This window comes from Leptopilina boulardi, unplaced genomic scaffold, assembly GCF_019393585.1.
Source record: "Leptopilina boulardi isolate dan_hultmark-lab unplaced genomic scaffold, ZJU_Lbou_2.1 LbouV2_162, whole genome shotgun sequence".
Classification (NCBI taxonomy): Eukaryota; Metazoa; Arthropoda; class Insecta; order Hymenoptera; family Figitidae; genus Leptopilina; species Leptopilina boulardi.
The window spans coordinates 3,142,874-3,164,018 of record NW_026137710.1 but is presented as its reverse complement, the minus strand read 5'-3'; the positions used below and the strand labels follow the sequence as shown (position 1 = coordinate 3,164,018).

General features: G+C 28.7%; 2 protein-coding genes across 4 annotated transcripts in view; one reads left to right on the top strand and one right to left on the bottom strand.

Annotated features, from left to right (window-relative positions):
• LOC127276958 (glutamate receptor ionotropic, kainate 1-like) overlaps nt 1-18,904 on the bottom strand; it is a 143,769-nt gene extending 124,865 nt beyond the window's left edge. For 2 of the 3 annotated variants that reach the window (XM_051297715.1, XM_051297718.1), the window contains exon 1: nt 18,374-18,904. The gene's annotated coding sequence lies outside the window, so the exon portion shown is untranslated. Of the gene's footprint in view, nt 1-15,430; nt 16,024-18,373 lie in introns of all 3 variants that reach the window. The other variant, XM_051297716.1, reaches the window with a different exon arrangement.
• The window catches only part of LOC127276971 (putative nuclease HARBI1), a 65,035-nt gene that overhangs the window by 5,828 nt on the left and 38,062 nt on the right, over nt 1-21,145 (top strand). The window contains exon 2 of the mRNA XM_051297730.1: nt 4,243-4,405. Coding sequence (XP_051153687.1) covers nt 4,243-4,405 — 163 coding nt within the window. The remainder of the gene's footprint in view (nt 1-4,242; nt 4,406-21,145) is intronic.

Below are 21,145 nucleotides of genomic sequence, written 5' to 3'. Positions count from 1 at the left end.
AAATTTCTTATTTTTGAAACATCAATAACTTTGTTATATTTTATGGAAAGAAGTTCAAAAATAGGTCAAATCTCATTATTTGTCCGCCAATGAGATCTTCAATTTAAAAAAAATCATCCCGATAGCTCTTAAGGGCTTTGAGATATTTATGAAAATGTAATGTTAACACAGACACACACACATGCGCGTGCGCGGACGTTTTCTAAAAACATCATTTTTGAACTCCTGGGGTCAAATTGTATCGAAATATGTGAAAAATATCATCCTCTACGGAGGAAGCAAAATATCGAAAAAATAAATGAGCATTAAAAATTGTGAAATCTCAATAGAAGGGGAAGCATTGAGGATGTTTAAATTATAAACGAGAGAAAATTAATCACTACACTACTATTTTTACAGAAAGCGGAAATTAATATTAATAATCTTTGATATACATTGATTTGGAAAGTTCTTTGTCGAACGGGACACCCTCTAATTTCCAAAACGCATGGAAAATGCATGTGTAGTTTTTATTGCCACATGGCATTTTTGGAATTACAAATATACGCGGTCAATATGGCGCTTCGAATAAAAATGTGCATTAAACAATGTAATTTTTGCCGTAGTTTCAAAAATTAGTTCAATTGTTCAAACACTAAATATTCAAAGCTTTGAGGGGTTGCTGATTATGATTATGAAGTTAAAATCAATAAATTCAAAATGGCGGGTCCAATATGACTAACGATTATTTTTAAATTCATGGAATTCACTTGAAACTTTTAACTCGGGGGTTTTTGGGGTAGCTGATGTTACATCTGGTCATTTTTCAATCTTATTTTTTCTCTATATTTAATTTTTTTTTCTCTCCCACGTTTCTTATCTTCTTAAAGAAAAACAACATCTGTTTATTTAAAAAATCATGTTCTTTCTTGTACTCATCGACTCATAATGTATCTGTTTTTTCTCTTGTTTCCTTTTTAAGCAGATAATGAAACGTGAAACCTTAGTGGTCAACATTTACCAGAATGCACTTTTTCCAAAAATCTAAGAAACTGAAACATCCGTAAGCAATAAAATTATAAAAAACAACCATAAAAATCTTTTCGAACTCTACAAGTGCATCCTCCAGATGTCGACCGCTGGGGTCCTTTTCCTTTCATTTTGTAGTCCCTATCGCTAAAGAACCTTCTGGTTGCAATAAAATTCGTTTTGGTTCCCAATTTATGTATGTACAATTGCACCAGAAATGCACATGTTCGATATATATATATATATAGTATGAATGAATGAATGAAATATTTTAGACATAATATATATTTTTTAATAAAAATTAACTGCAATAATTAATTTCATTATTATTATTATTAATAAATAATTTAAATATTATTTTTCAATCATTTATATTAAATTTTATTAAAAAACTAGTAATTGTTGAAATTTATAATTAATTATTGTTCAAAATTATTAATATAAATAAAATTATTATTGTTTATAACAAAAATTTAATCTAATTGTAAAAAGATGCAAAATATAAAAGATCTCCCCTTCTTTGAGATTTTATCCCTACTTTTGGAAATCTGTGTCCTTAAAGGAACACCCACAAGTTCCGACCCCCCTAAGGGTTGGTTCAGTGGGGCCCAATAGAAAGAAAATGTAAATTAGTTTTCTCAATTTTTTCTTACGAATTTTTACCATTTTCTTTGAGAAAAACCAATAATAAGTTTTCTCAACTCCCTTTCTTCTCCGCCTACAAGAAATTTCCCTTTCTACAAAAAAATCTCTCCCTTCTTCAAAATCTACCCCAAAAACTCAAAATTTGTAGTGGGGACAAACCTTTAAAAACGTATGTTTCCCTAAAATCTTCAGTCATTCAAAGATTTACATTTCTACATTCAAACTCATAAAGAGTCATAAAAGTTATTCAATTTTTACATTTCTACATAAAGCTCATAAAGAGTCACCCAAACAGTTATTCAATTTTTTAAATTTCTACATTCAAAAGTTATTTTCAACATAAAAATTCGTACTCAAATCAAATTCTAAAAGATATTTAAATTTTATTCTTAAAAGTTCAGTGAGTTTTCTACGTTTATTACCAAATTATAAAATATCAAGGAAGGACGAATAATCTAATATTTTGCATCTTCAGGGAAAATTATCTTTGATAAATAAAAAGTAAGTTTTAAAATTATATTTTCTATCTTTACCTTATTTCTTTTTGAAAAACTTCTTTCACTATCTAAAATTTTTCACAATTTCCCAATTCCAAAGAATATTGCCGTATTAAAGCTGGCGGTTATTCTTTAAAATTGTATTATTTTCACCTATGTGTTTCCCTATTATTTCAATCTTTGATTCCTAAATTTGTTAATGTCACTTTATATATTTGTGACTAACAAATTTTACTCCTTATTTTATGTATTCCTTTTATTTTTCAATTTCTATAAGAAAATTCAATAGAGATTAAATAACCAAAATTAATTCCCAAGCTATTGGGTGAGAATCCAGGCTTAAAATTGTAATTAAATTTTTATAACTATAATTTTAATTTGAAATATAAAAATTAAATTATTATTATTTGTTATAAAAATTTATAAAATATTATTTATGTTGCATTAAGTAACACTGATTATTACGTATCCAAGGTTAGTTTTTCAATATTCAATATAGTGTATCCAATATGGCGGACAATTTTTTAAAACTCATGGAATTCACTCTTAACTTTTTACTTGGTAATTTTTCGGGTCGCTGATTACAAAACCAATATCAATTTTTCTGAATACACGGAAAAACTTTGTGAATCATTTTTTGTTAAACTCGCTACTGAATTTTAATAAACTTGTGACCAAATTTAGAAAAATTTGAAAACTATTAATTAATACAAGTGTTTTTAATAAAAGATGATACACAAAGTCTTTCCGTGTATAAAATATTGGACCTAACATGGTTACTAAAATTATCAAAAATTGAACAGGCTCTCTTGAAAGTTGTGACTCAGGGGTTTTCGGGGACTCTGTTTATGCATTTTAACTCAAGTTTAAAAATTCAAAATATCGGGTCTAAGAAGACGCAAAAAATGTATAAAAATTCATACATTTTTATTAATCTTTTTATCTCGTTGTTTTTGTGTGGCCGATTACGAAACTGACATCATATTTGTAATCAGTAACCTCAAAAATACCCGAGTCATAAGTGTCAATCAAATCTGTTAAATTGTTATAAAATTGGTTTGCATAATTTTAGAATCCGCCATTTGAAATTCTTAAATTCATTTTCGTAATCAGCAACTCCATAAATCTCAAAGTAAAAAGTTTCGTGATAAATCTGACAATTTTTAATTTTTGCATAAGCTATATTAGACCTGCCATTTTGTGTTTCGAAAAACCGTCCTCGAATTTGTGATCAGCAACCCCAAAAACCCACGAGTAATAAATTTTAAGCGAATTAAGTAAGAGGGAATAATAATAATAATAATAATTTTTGAGTAAAAGTGAAAGTTTTAGTGAAAAATTTTTGAGAGAGTGAGAGTAAGAGAGAAAAAATATTGAGTGAGGGTGAGAGTGAGAATGAGAGAAAAAAATTTGAGTAAGAGTGAGGGTGAGAGTGAGAGAGAAAAATTTTTGAGTGAGAGTGAGGGTGAGAGTGAGAGAGAAAAATTTTTGAGTGAGAGTGAGGGTGAGAGTTACGTGAACGCACCCCAGCTTCGTGTCGTATTGGTTAGCTATGTAGATAAATTCTATTAGGAAATTGACATGATTTCTATGCCAAAGGTCTTATCCAGTAGGGTTATGTTTATATTCTCTTTGTAATTACGATCTTGCAGTTTAAGTTTTGAAGAAACTGTTAACGCTATTTTATTTTGGACATCATTTAGAACAAATTATACTAAAAATATGTAAGTTTTTAACCCTAAATAGCAAAAGCAATACATAGCGACTATTGCTATTCGTAATCCCACTACTGCATACTTCTCCAGTATAAAGGCCTTTCTCCAATATGTTCCTGAATGTTTGCGTTTGTTGGCAAGCGCAGTGAGGTCATCAAAGCATTGTTGTCAATCGCGAACAAAAAGTTTGGTTTATGGTTTTAAAACACTGAATTTTTTAATTATAAATATTTTGTTCATTAACTTTTCTTTAATTTAATTAAAATTATTAAAAGCCATCGAGAAACATGTGTATTAAAAATTGTAAAGTTGGAAAACAGGGATAAGAGGAACATAAACCAAACTCTTTGTTCTCAATTGGTATCAATGCTTTCAAGACGTCACTGCGCTTGCGAACCAACTCGTCAGTCACGCAACGCAAACATTTAGGTACCTATTGGAGAAAGTTCTTAAACTTCATCAAAAGTACGCTGAAAATCCCAATTCGGAAACGGCCAAAGCCAAGTTCAAGTCCAAATCCGATGAGTGCGAAAGAGATAGGTAGTCTATCTATTGTAGAAACTCCATCTAGTGTGCACTAAAAATACCAATTTGGAAACGGCCTATCAAAAATGCGTTAAAAACCTCAATTCGAAAACGGCCTCACTGAAACTAAGCTATACTTTTATAAACAGGTTGAGAACCTTTTCCTGCTCACTGATTAGAACTTTCATAACGAGAATCTGGAAAAGGCCTTTTGTTATATTTTCGTATCGTTATTCAAAGCTGCATCTACAACGGGGAAAAAAAGTGTAGCGATCATGTTGTGTTGGCCTGTGTACATTTGTATAAGAATTCTTGAACAGAGTAAGAATACATCTATGATTGAAGTTATGTTTTGATGATATTCCGGTGCAAAAATTTCAACAATTAGTAATACTGTGACATTTCGTTTAAAAATTTTTAAATTTAAGGGGACTTTCTGGTTTAGAATTGACAAAAAGACACGTTTTAAAACTTTTATTGTAAGAAAAGTATTTAAGAAATTGCAAAAATTCTTTATGTACATTGTTGCACATTACGTAAAGAAAATTTTTAAAAAATGTTTGAGTGTATTTAGTTCAATTTCGTAGCTGTAGGTGGCGTCTTCCGAAAGGTACCTTTTTTGGTGCGCTTCCCTCCTGGAAGTAAAGAGATAGAAAACTAGTTTTATGAGCTAACATTATAATTTTATGTCAAACTTACAGTAAATAGTAAATGTTGGAATTTTAGAATGCCCGCCTTTTATCTATTTGCTCCAATGGCCGTAGCGCTGCTAAGTTAATTTCATGTATTACTGCGACTGTCTGTGTTCTGATTCATTTTTGATTAATAAATAATAGTTTTCTAATAAATAAGGTGTTCGTTATTTTTACTAAACTCCTAACTATCCATCAAGTTATGGTGTCCAGTTATCTTTAAATGCATATTCACGCTTCCATCACGCGAGTTTTATTATAAAGTGAAAAATTGAGTGCTAACACCAAACGAGAATTTTTACATGGTAAGAAAAATGTTCAAGGAGTAAATAAAAATCATGCCATATCCAGGCACAGCTGATGAGTAAAAAAATATTAAACTGAAATATCTAAAAATATGAGCATTACAAAAATTTATTATGCAAATAAATAAAAGCATTGAATAGAACCACGTGGTAAAAAATCACACGTGCACGTGTACATGAAAATAAAAGAAAGATGCGTTTGTGAATAAATGAAATTTTATATAAAAGATGTGTTTATTAAAAGACGTACTAATAAAAATATATTAAGGTATCACATCGGTAAAACCGTTTTCTATAGATTTTCTTGAAAATTTTACCATATGTTCTTATTATCATTCTTGACAAATTTGCAAAATATGAAGAATTTTCGCCGTACGAAACCAGAGATATTAGCAATCAAAGTTGCTTATTTTGCATGGGAGACGGGACTAATGTATGGGGGAGAAGTACATTTTCATAAATATCATCAGAAGTTTTCTATAAATTTTTTTCAAAAACTAATGTTGAATTCACGAATAAATTTGGAACTAAAATATACAAAAAAATTTATAATTTACCGTGCCGTTTATTTGTAATTATAAATTAAAAATTCTATTTCATGACGTCATTTGCAATATATAGCACACCCGCCACTTTGATGTGGCAACATCGCAGGATGGTAACATTAGTTAGAGAGAGACAGTAGTCCACAGTAGTCAAAGCGAGACTTATAGCGACGTTGTCAAACCTCCTACTCCTTCCAATCGCTGCTAGTGTGGGGTATACGTGTACGAGTGTATTTGTAGAAGTAGGTACAGTATGGGCTGAGAGTATAGGGAGTTGAGGGCGAAAGTATACTGCGGGAAGTAGTAATGCGAGCTACAAACTTTTGACTCCGATTAGTGCCGATGTGATACCTTAAAATAAAAATTAAATTAGCAAGCTATTTATTGATTGAACCCAAAAGTCCTTGCTCAGTAAATTTTTTTTTCTCGTGAAAGTAAAAGGAAAATAAATACTTTTCTGACAAAAATCAAAATAATTTGTGGAGCCGTTTTTGAGAACGGTTGCTTTGAATATTTTCGCCATTAAATTTGAATTTTTTGATAAATCTGAGCAAACATAAAATTTTTCCTAAAAGTTTTTTTTTCCTTCGCTCCTAAAAAAACAAATGAACTTATAATAGTTTTTATTTCCAACTTGTCTATTGAAACTTGATCTAAAATGATCTAAATTGTGATTGTAAAATTTGCGAAATAGTTCGAAGTGTACCTGCTAAATTTTCTACATCTTATAGTAAAAAAAATAACAAGTAGGGGAGTGTAGTCAGGGTTGGACATAGTTTTGACTTTTCTCTACAACTTCCCTTGTAGGCCGAATTTTGAGATTTCTCGCATATGGTTCGAAAGATCTACTAAAATGTATTGTTTTTACTGAACATTGTAAATATATTTGACCAAAAGTTTCGGACTTATAGTCAATTAAAAAAAAAGTAGTCAGGGTTGAACTAAGTAGTCAGGGTTAAGCCACAGTAGAAAATCAATTAAATATGCAGACAAATGATTAATAATGACCTTTAAATGATAGAATGGCGATCAAATACACTTGAAAATGTGTAAAGGAACTACGAAATTGAAGTAAAAAGCCCTTATTATGTAATTTTCAGATTTTCGCTTGTATCGCTAAGCTGGTCTGAAAAGTGAAAAAAAAATTATCAAATATTTGTATTTCCTTTCTTTCTAATGGAAATGAAGTTTTGGCATATTTTTTATGCACTTAATTGTCTTCTTTTGAAACAAGAAAAAAGGTTTTTGTTGAGCGTACAGCACTGACTCGCATAATACGTCTTTATTGATCAGTTTTTCAAAATTTTTCAAAATCCAAAATACCCGATGCCAAATGTCGGAAGAATTTTTAAAAATTATTTTTATTTACTCAAAACTTGTAACTAGACGACTTTTTAAGCCTTGGTGATTAAAAATTCGGTTTTGGTTTCTAAAATAGTTTGTAGCTGGGTATAATATTTTTATTATCTTCTATCATGTATTTTGCAACTGTATAACGAGGGTTTTTCTTTATCCTTTTTGATTCAATAAGAAACGTTTCTATAACGTGTCGTACTGTTTCGTAAGATGAGTCCAAAATGAGCACGTAAGCGGTACGTCATAACGTTAACGCCATACTGCATCTGGTAATTTTAATTTTCAAAAACTGTTGTCGAATTCGTAATCTGACAACCCAAAACCCCGCCAGTAACGAGATTTAATTGAATTCAATGTATCTTAAAAAAACCGATTGGTCATTTTGAATCCGACATTTTGGATTTTTAAAAATTGACATCAGATTTTGAATCAGCGACTACAAAAGCCCTTGAGTGACGAGTATCAAGCGACTTTATATAGTTCCTTTGATTTTAGTCATTTTTAATGTTTTTGCTTTTACCACACTGAAAAAAATGTTTGGTCAGTACAACCAAACTTTGGTTGTGCCAACCGAATTGTTTGGTTAGCTTAACCAAAGTTTGGTTAGCCTAACCAAAGTTTGGTTAGCCTAACCAAAGTTTGGTTGTACTAACCAAACATTTGATTGCTCGGACCATACAATTTTTTCAGTGCATAGATTTGTTAAACTTAAAAATTCGTTAAGTAACAAGTTTTAAATGAATACAAATAAATTTTAAAACTTCTTCCGTCATACTGCATCCGGTATTTTGGATTTTGAAAAACTGTCATAGAATTGAATATTGTTCAAGTCATAATAAATCGATGGTTAAATTTCTGAGATGGCATTACTTTTTTTTCGAGATATTAATTAATTAACTAACAAAAGTTAAAAAAAATGAAATATTTTATGAACAAATAAAATTAGAATAAATTTAATATCACCATTCCAATGCTTATCGTAATCCGCATCCAACGAGCCCTACATGAACTATTTCGGATAAACGGGTGTTAAATTTATATAAAAAATTATTTAAATAATTATTAACATATGAAGGAATGAATATAAACCGTTAATTATTTTTTTGTTTGGAAGATCATCTAATTCTGTGTTAAAGAAAGATTAGTAAGTATTATTAAGAATAAAAATTAATTATTAGATGTTATTTGAAGAAAGGCTGAAAAATAGTGTGCCGAGTAGGTAGGGAAACTTTGACAAGTTGTGCCGTGGGGTGCTGAAACAGCGATTTTTAATAATCTGTTAATAATTTAGATTGTTAAAAATGCTATTTAACCTGATCTTATTTGACACAGAATTAAATGATCTTCCAAGCAAAAAAAGAATTAACGGTTTATCTTCATTCCTTCAAATGTTATTAATTATTTAAATAATTAGTGAGGATGGTAATTTTGTTTTTGAATTTTAATATTGTAGTTAAGATGTTAAATTGGTGTCTCCTATTAAGTATTTCATTAACCTAATCATATCTGATAAAGTAGAAATTTAGTTGACCAACAGTTCTAATTTTAATGTGCGAAACTCGTAGAAATATTTTTCGTACATGGTTTCTGAAAAAAGTGGGTCGTTTCTCGCTGCTGGAGTATGATCCCAGAACCTTCTTAATGCCGGTAAGATGCTCTACCAATTAAGCTACAGAGAGATCCGATTCCACTCAATTCCACTCAATATTAAAATTCAAAAACAAAATTACCATCCTCACTAGATATTTTCTAAAGTTCTTAATATTGACGTTGAAAAGTCGTATTCATGGTTTCTGAATTGAGTCAAATCGGGTCTATCTGTAGCTCAATTGGTAGAGCATCTTACCGGCAATAAGAAGGTTCTGGGTTCATACTCCAGCAGCGAGAAACGACCCACTTTTTTCAGAATCCATGTACAAAAAATATTTGTACAAGTTTCATACATAAAAATTTGACTGTTGGTCAATTAAATTTCTACCTTATCACATATGATTTGGTTAATGAAATACTTAATAGGAGACACCTATTTACCTTCTTAACTATTTAAATAATTTTTATTATTAATTTAACACCCGTTTATCTGAAATAGTTCATATAGGGCTCGTTTGATGCGGATTTCGATAAGCATTGAAATGGTGATTTTAAAATTACTCTAATTTTATTTGCTCGTAAAATATTTCATATTGTTTCCTCGTGGAGGAAGTTTTGTAGTCCTTTCGTTTATATTTTTAAAATTGGTGAAAACAAATTTTCCTCTATATAGAAACATGTTATATGAGATCCTGATCAATTGTCCGGATGTATGTGTGTGTGGATCGTTTTTGTGAACACGATATCTTTAACAGATTTCAATGAATTTGGGTAAAATTAGGTAAGCTTATTTATAACATTAATCTCTCAAAAATGACGAGAGGATGTTTAAAAATACCCCAAAAAAAAAATTTTAACGTTTTTTTACCAAAAATTTTTTTTAATTCAAAAAAATTTATAAATAGATTAAATTTAAGGTAATATATAATATAATCGTTTTTCTTTCGTTTTTAGTATATTATATTTTAGTATATATAAAGTATAGATTTGATTGAAATTTAAATAATTAATGAAAGTTAAAAATCAAAAATTCACATTTTAGCTAAAAAATGTTGTGTTTATTAAAATTCAAGTTTATATATATAAAATAATTTTATTCCCTGCATTAAAACGAATCGATTGGTATATAGTATAAATTTGATTTAAATTTTAAGAATTAATAAAAATTGAAAAATCAAATATTCATATTTTAGCTAAAAAATTTTGTATTTTTTTAAATTCAAGTTAATACATAAAATAATTGAATTCCTTGCATTAAGACGAATCGATTCGTATATATAAAGTATATATGTTACACCCAAAATGATTTAAAATTTTCTTAATTTTTCAAAAAATTTAATTAATTTAAATCAGTTTTTAACTCGAAATGTTTTAAATCAATTAATTGAATTAGAGAAATTCATAACTTCCTCCACGAGGAAGCAAATTTTTGCTTTACACAATTCGGAAGCAAAATGTTTATGAAATAAACATAAAGGACCCCGTCCTTGTTTTATTAACTTTGTTAGTTAATTAATTAATATGTCGAAAACAAAAAATAATGCCATCTTAGAAATTTAACTATCGATTTATTATAACTTAAACAATATTCATGATTTTTTTCGCGCTTCAAAATGAGGGAGAACATATTGAAAAAATATAAACAAATTTTATTTAAAAAAAAAATTGTTTAAAAAGTAATATTTTTTTAAAAAGTAATTTTTTTATAAAATAAGGTCTTCTGCGTAAAAAACATGCAGAACATTTTTCTCTATTCTTAGTAGGGAAACAGATATAAGTAAAGCAAAAAAATATTGCTCAAATTTATTATTGTATATATCTCGAAAAATATTAAAAGTTTCAAATTCAAAATTTGGACACTTATTTAGCACCACTATCACTACAATTTACCGAATTTTGAGAAAAATCGGAGACATGACCCCGTATTCTCATATAAAATGCCTCAAGTATTAAAAAATTTGAAATAGTATATTGCGTATCAAGTGGAAGGCGATGGCTTTTTCGTGGTGAGTGCAATGGTTTCAAAACGGGACAAAGCCCCCCTAATATATATATTCAACTCAAAAGTATATATATACTTACTTGCCCTATTTAAAAATAGTACATTGCGTAATAAGTGTGAACTAGGGCCCTCATATTGACACGCCTCTACTGGACGAAATTGCAATTACTCGTTAGTTTAAGAACCGCCACAGCCGAAGAGAAACAAAATCGCATAATCGAAATAATAAAATAAATTATTTTCTTATATATTTAAATTACCAATCGTGTAATTAAAGTTTTAAACAAGCAACGAAATTACAAGGATTAAATCTTATTAAAAAAATTGAATGTAAGGATTAAAAAATACTCATTTTGAATTCTATTTTTATTGCAGATCAGATTTAAGTTGGTTATATAAAATGCTTCATAAAATATGACTAATAATACTTTTAATTAATAAAATTTTATTAAAAGACAAAAATAAACTTTTGTTTACATATAAATTTTTAAAATACTTTTTTTTCTTTTGCAGTTTATTGTAACGCTGCAATTATTTAAAACCATAGCTTTCTGAGGTGAGCTGGTTCTAGCTAGAAGAATCGATTTTGACAATTTTAAAAACCTCTTTTGACGTCGAAGGAATTTAATTATTCTGCTCTTTATTTTCTGGAGAAAAATTTATGATATTAGATAACATGTCGGCGGTTTTCTTCTTGTTTCTTAATGACTCGTGAACATATCCTTGTGCAACTGTAGCTGATGGCCATCCACCATGGCGTTGTAATTCTAAAATGTTTGCTCCCGAGTCTGCAAAGAGTGTCACCGACGTTCTACGGAATGAGTGTCCTGTATAAGCTTCAGGTTCGATGAGATTCAAGAATTTAGCTATTTCGCAGAACATTTTTCCAAATTTATTGACGTCAATTACTTGAACTGTACACCGACCTTTTTGAAAGTTTAAAACAAAGTTTTCTCTCGGTGCGTTTTTTGGTCGAAGAGCGAGATACTTATCCACAATGGGAACGAATTCAGCGTTAATATTAAACGATCTCGGTTTTTTGTTTTCGTGTCAGGAATTCTAATCTGCATTAATTCTCCCTGCTTTTTCACATCGTAAACTTTAACTTTGTAGATCTCATCTTTCCTGCAGCAACCATTTTGACACTAAAGATAAGTACTAACTACAAATAAAGAAAATTCTATTCAATTGTGTAAATAGTTTAATAACTAAATAATGTTTGGAAAAAGTCTCATACTATAGTCAATGAAACTTTGTAAACTGTAAATAAAATTGTGTAAATACTGTTAATAATTTAAATACACAGGCACACAAAATAAAAAAAAATTTTAATTGCCAGGACTGCCATATGGTAGATTTTGTTTCTTAACGTGTATCTAAAGAGAAAAAACGTAGTCCGACCTAAAAGTTAGATCGTGTTTTCTTTTTACAGGCATGGTGGGGGGGGTGATTTTTGAGAAATTGATTTCTATAGGAATTTACTCAATTTCTTTATCTAAAACTGAATTTTTGCTTCTTCTAAATGTTGATTTGCATTCAATGACTTTAATAACATAAAAATTGGATATATAATAAAATTAAAAATGGCGGATTAAAAATAGTGGATTTTTTCAAAAAATTGCTTGGATTTCTTTGAAACTTGCTACTCGGGGGTTTTCGAGGTAGCTGAAGACGAATCTAATGTTAGATTTAAAAAAATTCAAAATGGCGTATCCAATACGGCTTACGATGAAATTGTTTACAGATTTTTTTGGTTCTTGTTAAATTAGCGCCTCTAGGAAACCATGTAAACTTACCACGACCTTACTGTGTAAGCTTACCTTAGCTTTACTGTGTAAGCTTACTGTAAGGCGGAAGTTTTAAGATGTCCTCAAGTTTACTGCAGGCTTACATGGTAACCTAACAAACCCTACAGATATCCTTACAGTAACCTTACAGGAAGAAGCCGTGCTATGTGGATTACATGGTAACCTAACAAACCCTACAGATATCCTTACAGTAACCTTACAGGAAGAAGCCGTGCTATGTGGATGGAATATCCAAATTAAAAGAAATTAATTAATAATAAAACAAAGTGTTTAAATTTAAATTAAACTAATTAATAAATTTAAATTTAAATAAATATTTAATTTAACTCTCGGAGCACACACCTCTTTTTTCGAACAAGTAGCACAGTCTGGGTCGCTGTGACCCTGTTTACTTTACAAAACTCCCCCATTTTTGAACTATTGGACTGATCAACACAAAAAAAATATTTTTTTATTCATTGAACCTTGTAAAATAAGAATATGCAGTTAAGAAATATTATTGAATTATTTGCATATTGAAAAAAAATTCGTGAAGTTAACTAATTAAAAAGAAAAAATTGAATTTAAAAAAAATGTAATTTTTAATATTTTAAGCTAAAAATTGGGATTTATATTCTCGAAGTGTGTTAGAATAAGGGGAAAAATACCACCTTATTTTATTTTTTAAAAAAGGTATTTATTTTGTAGTTTAACGAAGGTAACTTTTAAGACGATAAAAATGTGATTTTCGACAAAACTTTTTAAAACTATACTTTTTTAATAACATATTTACTAGTATTTTATTATTTTCTTTGGATTATCATGTTACTTATTATTTCTTATTAGATAGTTACCACTATATGGCCTTAGGTTCGGGTTGTATTGTCGACTTTTCAAATTACACTTCATTGAAATTAATGACAGGGTCTGTGTGACCCAGTATGTGCTCCGAGGGTTAAATTAAATAATTTTTCAATTACAAGATATTTGGAAAAACTTTTAATCTGTTATTAATCTGCAATTAATAAATATTTAATTTACTAATTGCATTGTGTAAAAATGCTCACTATGCTCACCTTTGTGAGGCGGAAGTTTTAAGATTTCCTCAAGTTTACTGCAGGCTTACACGGTAACCTTACAAACCCTACAGATATCCTTACAGTAACCTTACAGGAAGAAGCCGTGCTTTGTGGGTGGGATATCCAAATTTCCGACCCTTGGGTTACTTGTGGGATATCCCACGTAGGGTATTCTAAGCAATGAAATTTTATTTATTGCAACAAATAAAGTAAATGCTTTTTCCATAAAAAATAATTTCCACAAAAACAAATATATTTATTTTGAAATAATCTTCTAAAATAAAAATTTTATTTTTAAATATAATGCAGGATTTTGATGAAGCAACATTTCCCGACGCATAACCTAAAATTGTCTTTCTTTTGAAATTTTTTGCCCAGGTTGAGAATGTATAAAATTGCTTTCTAAAAAAACACTATACAAAAGAAACAGTGTACTTATTTGTTTTGTATTTGTTCACAGAATTAATATTATATACTTGAAGTTACTGAAAAAACAATAGGCGCACAAGTGCACTATGGCGTCACTTGACATATGCCTTATAATATCACGAAATATATCAACAACTTCAATCAATTTTATGAATTTATAACAAAAAACAAAGACAATCAAAAGTAATGTAGTTTAGACTTAAAATTACTCAAAATTTAAAAAAATATACGACGTGTTTGCTGACACACGTCAACACTTTAAGTCGTTGTCCGCCATCTTAAAACGATAATACCTGTTTTCTTTCTACTCATCCCGGGTATAAATCCCACGTGGGATATCCCAGGGATATCCTGCACAGGACATATATGAGATATCCTAGGGATATCCCAGGGGAATCCCGTAAATATTCCTGAGACATCAAAATTTCCATCCCATAGGATATCCTACGGATATCACGTGATGAATATGGGATATCCGCCGGATATCCTACGCTGTGAGGGTTGTAATCAACGACCCCAAAACCCCCAAGTAACAAGTTTCAAAGAAATCCAAGCAATTTTTTGAAGAAATCCACTATTTTTAATCTGCCATTTTTAATTTTTTTATATCCAATTTTTATGTTATTAAAGTCACTGAAACCAAATCAGCATTCAGAAGAAGCAAAAATTTAGTTTTAGATATAGAAATTGAGTAAATTCCCATAGAAATCAATTTCTCAAAAATCACCTCCCCACCATGCCTGTAAAAAGAAAACACGAACTAACTTTAAGGTCGGACTACGTTTTTATATTTAGATACATCCTAAGGAAGAAAATGTACTATATGGCAGTCCTAGCAATTAGAATTTTTTTTCTTTTGTGTGCCTGTGTTATTTAAAGACATTTGAAAAAAGTATCAATTTATAATTGACGTATTAAACCGTGTAAATTGGAAATAGTGTAAAACTTTAATTTTTTAAATTTATTTAAAATATTAATAAATCAAATATTAATTTAAATAATTTAATTTATTTTAATTTAGTAAGTTTAATGATTAAGTGACTTTTGGAAAAGAAATTAATTAATAATTAAACAAAGTGTTTAAATTGTTTATTTGATTGTGTGAACACTGTAAATAATTTTTTAATTACAAGATATTTGAAAAAACTTTTAATCTGTTATTAATCTGCAATTAATAAATATTTAATTTACTTATTGCATTGTGTAAAAAAGTTTAAAGTGTTTCTTTTATTTATTTCTTACAAACTATGCTCACCTTTGTTGCAAGGTATATTCTGTCTAAAGCTTTTTGCAAAAACTCTTGAACTTGCTCAGCTGTAAATACTTTTGCTTTCTTTCCCTGGTATCCACGAGTAAAACTTTTTAAAAGAGCGGTTAATGTTTTTTACTTCTTGATCTAAATACCTTCATAAATTGCAATTGTGCTTTTAAGCATGGAGTGTTAAGACCAGAGTGTAGGCGATTTAAAAGTTTTCATTAATTCTTTAAAGTACACAATTAAGCAATTTTCAGAAGTAATTGCTTTACTTTTGGACTTCTAAGTCACAGCGGTGTAATAATGAGATATTTCGTACGTCTCTGTTCACACCACTTGAAATACGATATTTTACGCTTGCTCGACAATTATCAAAAAGTACCTTTTTAATGATTCAGTTGTGAAAAATAAATTTTATTTGCCCGATGTATTTTACAACACTTTTTGATTAATAGGTCAGTCAAATGATAAATCCATTGTTGAAAAACGTTGCAGTAAATGTTTATCTATAATTGGAAAAGGAAAATCTCACGATTCCAATGAAACTTCAATGTTTCGAAACATTATCAACTTGTGTAAAAATTATATGTCACCTACAAAGTAAAGTCAATTAGTTTTAATGGTTCTTAAAGAAAAAATTTCTGAGACTGGAGATTCCGAATTAAGTTTAACTCAAAGTCACGGTGGACATCCATTAAATATCATGGAGGGAATGGACAAAAGAACGATGTTTTTAAAAATCTTTACTTTCCTCAAGGGATATGTCGAAAATCAGAACTGATTTGAAATTTAAAATTATAATATTCTATAAAAATTAATATAACATTTAATTTTTTAATATTTTTAAATTAAACAAAAATTTTAAAAAATTAAAATTTTATTTTCTATCAAATTTTCTAATAATTTTTATTGACCATGTTTTTATACGAATTTTTTATTATTCCGTATAATCAATCGTATGTATTTTAAAACATTACAATTTTTTCGAATAATAAAAATTTTTTAAAATAAAAGAAAATTGTTGACTAGTTTAAAATTACTTTAAAAATGTTTGTTAGTGGAAAATGTTTTCAGGTTCTAAAAAAAATGTTTTAAAAAAATTGTTTCGCCTAAACAAGGTCAATTTTTATTGGTTTAATAAAAATTAACCTGCCTCCACATTTTTTATTATTCTTCATTTACAAATTTTTTATTCCCTTTTTTGAGATTTTAAACAATTAAGCCTATGAATTTATAAGTTTTAATTTAAAAAAAAATTTCTAAAGTGCCCAAAAATAATTTTTTTTATTTAAATAAAATTCTATTTAAATTAATGCAAAAAGAAATTGCAATACAACGCCTTCAAACAACATTAATTTTGTAGGTTTAATTTTTACCACCTTGAAAAGTTTGGTTGGCCCAACCTATATCAAACCTTTTTCAATAATCATTGTTTATAAATAATAAAAAGTTGTTTCCTATCTCAGTATTTAATTATTCTGTGGCTTCTATCAACTCTTTATGACTTTTAATGAATTATCAAGAAATTAAAAAAAATTTCAACTGGGTCGCAACTTATGAAATCATTTTTTTATTCATGCTCGTATGTGAGTGTATAGTCTAGTTGTTAGCGTATAAGTCTGTGGCGCGATAGTTTAGGGTTCGATCCCAGCAAGCGTTAGATATTTTCAAAAGTGTATGTAGGAACTTGCGTTTGCATAGGACCAACCTAACTTTGGGCCGACCAAAAATTCGCACCTAGGAAATCAAGAATTATCAAAAGTTTAGAATAGCAAACAGAACTCAAAAACGACTAACTTCAAGTGTGGACAGACAGAATGAATGAATGCGGAGATTATTATATTATATTATATTATATATGTAATATTTGAAATTTATATTCATATGATTGAATGAAAAATACTTGCAATTTTTTTATCTTTGCTGAATAAGTATTTTTAATTCCATTAAATTGTTTAAATAATCAACTGCGTTGTTCATTAAGAAGAGAGAACTTGTTCATATTATGAAAGTTTCAAATAAAAATAAGTTAGATGAGAATTTTAATTTTTTAACCAAAGAGATTATAAAGAAATACATTTTATGCCAACTTTTCATGCATTCTGCCTCAATGTGTGGCGTTTAGAAATAAAAAATATTTTAATTTTTGTCGAAGTTATGAATTTTTGAATTCAAAAGTGGTTTCGATTGAAACCATTCGCCGTTAAAGGGTTAAATATTTTTTTAAAAGATATTTTTTATTAAAAATTTTGAAATAACAAGTTAAAATTTTTAGCAACTCATCTATTAAAAGTTAACAAAATAATATTTTTTTGTTAAACAACTTCTCATTTTCAGTGTTACTAATCTAAAAAACTTTCAACAAAAGCTTGTCATTTGAGATTGCATGTTTCTAAATCTTCACTGAAACAGCAGGTTTTCCAAATATTTTCTAGAATGTTATGTTTCTTAACAATCACCCAAATTGTCGTGTTTCTGCCCTTAATAGACAATCTATGCATTATGGAATTTTTATTTAACCTTAAAATAATAAGTAGTCTAAAAAATATTTACTCACTCTGTAGGCAAAGTATTGAAGAACAATGACACTTTTTAGTCAATTTTACAAACGTTAATATTTAAATTTTAAACATAAAGAAGTTATTTGTACTAAAATAGCCCCAGCTTATGATAATGATTATAAATATACCGGCATCTATGTCACTGAACTTTATAAGAAACAATTAAGAATTATTTTGTATACATTGTGAAACATTGGTAAATTATAATATATTTGTATATTTTAAATTATTATTTTCAATAGTTTAATTTTACTTTTTGCATAAATTTAAGATGCTTTATTCGTTGAGATTGAACATTGTTTTTAAATTTTAACGTTTTCTCGTTTTATTCTTATGTAAACACTATAAAATTATAGTAACAGAATATTGTCATTTTTATTACCTTCTTAAATTTCTGACGTTTCAGTTTTATTGGGAAGTAATTATATTTTTAAAAACTTTTTTAAAGTGTATGTTATTAAACAGCAGTTTCATTTAAAAGTACGTAATGATTTTCGAATTCTCATGAGAGATTGATATGTAGTAAAGAATTGAATACATTCAAACAACGAAGATCTTGCGTACATCATTATTCAAGTTATTTTTAAATAGAATTTTAATTAAAAATACTCGTAACTTTAAACACGTATTTTTTTATAAACCTTGTCGTCAAAGACCAACAGTTTAGTCTATCTGTCGTCTACTTTGTTTCTCCATTGCCTACATATATTGATCCTGCGAAACCCAGCGTGCGTTTCACAATATGCGGTCCATCGTACTTGAAAAGATTTATAAGTGTATGTTTCAGGACGCAGATGTTAGTTATAGTTTTAAGCTTTACTCAAAAAAAATTTAATATTTTCACTGAAAAGTGGCAGAAAATTTGAGTCACGAAATTACAATTAATTTAGTGCGCAGAGAGATTCTACGGCAGTTGCAGTTGCGCACTGAATTTGAATGATCTTTCCTTTAAAGGCACCCACATAGCACGATTTCTTGCTGTGAGATTACTGTAAGGATATCTGTAGGGTTTGTAAGGTGACTGTAAAGTTGCTGTAAGGTTACTGTAAACATAGAATGTTATTAATAAATAAATACTTTATATTCCCAGTATCCTTACAGCATCGTTACAGTAACGTTACGGGAAGCTTACAACAGCCTTACCGTGTAAGCTTACCACAACATTACCATGTAAAGTTACCTTACAAACCCTACAGATATCCTTACAGTAACCTCACAGCAAGAAGTCGTGCTATGTGGGTAAATAAACTTACTTGCACTATTTAAAAATAGTACATTGCGTAACAAGTGTAATTACACGAACGTAATATCACGAAAAATATATCGAACCACATTCCAATTGTTTTAAATACCGTTTTTAAGAAAATCTTCTAACTTAATGAAAAAATTATTTGTTGTTTTTGCTTAAAGTATATTAATATTTCAATAAAAAATTGCATATTTAGGGCAATGAATAAAAGCGTATTGTTACCGTGTAAGCGTGCAGTAAACTTGAGATCATCTTAAAATTTCCGCCTTGCTGTAAGGTTACTGTGAATTTAAAGTAATATGAAAATATATTAAAAATAATTACTTTATCATATATATTATATTATAAATTTTTTTTATAAAAATTTATATAATTGGTAATGTCCTTCATGAACCCCAATAGGGTTTGTCAAATAAAAGTTACTGTGCAGCCGTATGTGCCATATAGAAAGCTACTGCGTATAAATATTAATAAAATTTATTTATTAACAACATTCCATGTTTACAGTAACCTTACAGCAACCTTACAGTAACCTTAAAAGAAGCTTACAACAACCTTACCTTGAAAACTTACCACAACGTTATTATGTAAACTTACCACGACCTTACTGTGTAAGCTTACCTTAGCTTTACTGTGTAAATTTACTGTAATGCGGAAGTTTTAAGATGACCTCAAGTTTACTGCAGGCTTACACGGTAACCTTACAAATCCTACAGATATCCTTACAGTAAACTCACAGCAAGAAGTCGTGCTATGTGGGTACACATACATAATTTTCGAGTAAATTTAATAAAAAATATAGTGAACCTCATAAGAACTGAGAACGTTTTCTTTTAATTTATAATAAAAATTATGGACCTCCATAAAATTTCACAGTTATGAAACTAGACAGATGAAATATAAAGAAAATGTAATTTTAAAAGATTTAAATAGATATTAGAAGGGTCCATTTGTTTAGAAAATGTAATAATTAATAACTAATATTAATTGTACAAAATCACTTGTCAATTTATCTCTGCTGAAATTCCTTGCATAATAGGATACCCAGGAAAAAAGTCAACTTTTGAATTTCCATAACGGAACCCCCAAAATTGTATTTTTTATATGGGAAAAAAGATACCTATTTTTTTGATCCAAATTTTTATCAATATTTCGCGCCAGTCAATGTTTTCTAAAAAAATGTATTTTTTGGGTTATTTAAATATTCTATAAGTAAAAACAATGAAAAAAAATGCGTACCTTCATGATATTACTCTAATGTCACCGCCGAATATCAAACTTGTCCAAACTGAAAAGAAAGACTTCGAAAGTTGAAAATTTGAAATCGAAATGTAGAAATGGGTTCAAAAAGTCCGTAAACCTTTTCTTAACTTATTGAAGATATTATGATTTTGTTGGGTGTTCAATTGACTTTAATTTATAGGGGAGAATGGGGAGTTGTGCACCAGGTTTTTTTTTTTTTATCAAAACTATTATATTATAAATTTGTTTTTACTATTCTACTATATAGAACTTTTAGTACACGTACAAGCACAACTTTTGGCATCATCAATTAATTAAAATTCAAAACGGATATAAAAATTTTGCTTGTTTTCCGAAAATACTGGTTTTATAATTTTTTTTAAAAAAAGGGGAATTGTGCACCTGTTAAAATCTCACGCTCACTAAAGAACAATATTTAAATTGCATAAAACATAAGAATTATTCATAAATAATGCGAAAGAAAAATAGAGAGTGCATATTAAAATTAAAAACTGTTAAATATGATGTGGGGCACAACTCCCTACTAACGCTTGTGCATAACTCCCCATTTTCTTCATTTTCAATAGAGTCATAGAATTTATATTGCACGCAAATTTGTGTTAGAATTGTATTGCAGTGAATATTGAAAATATTGCTCTGTGT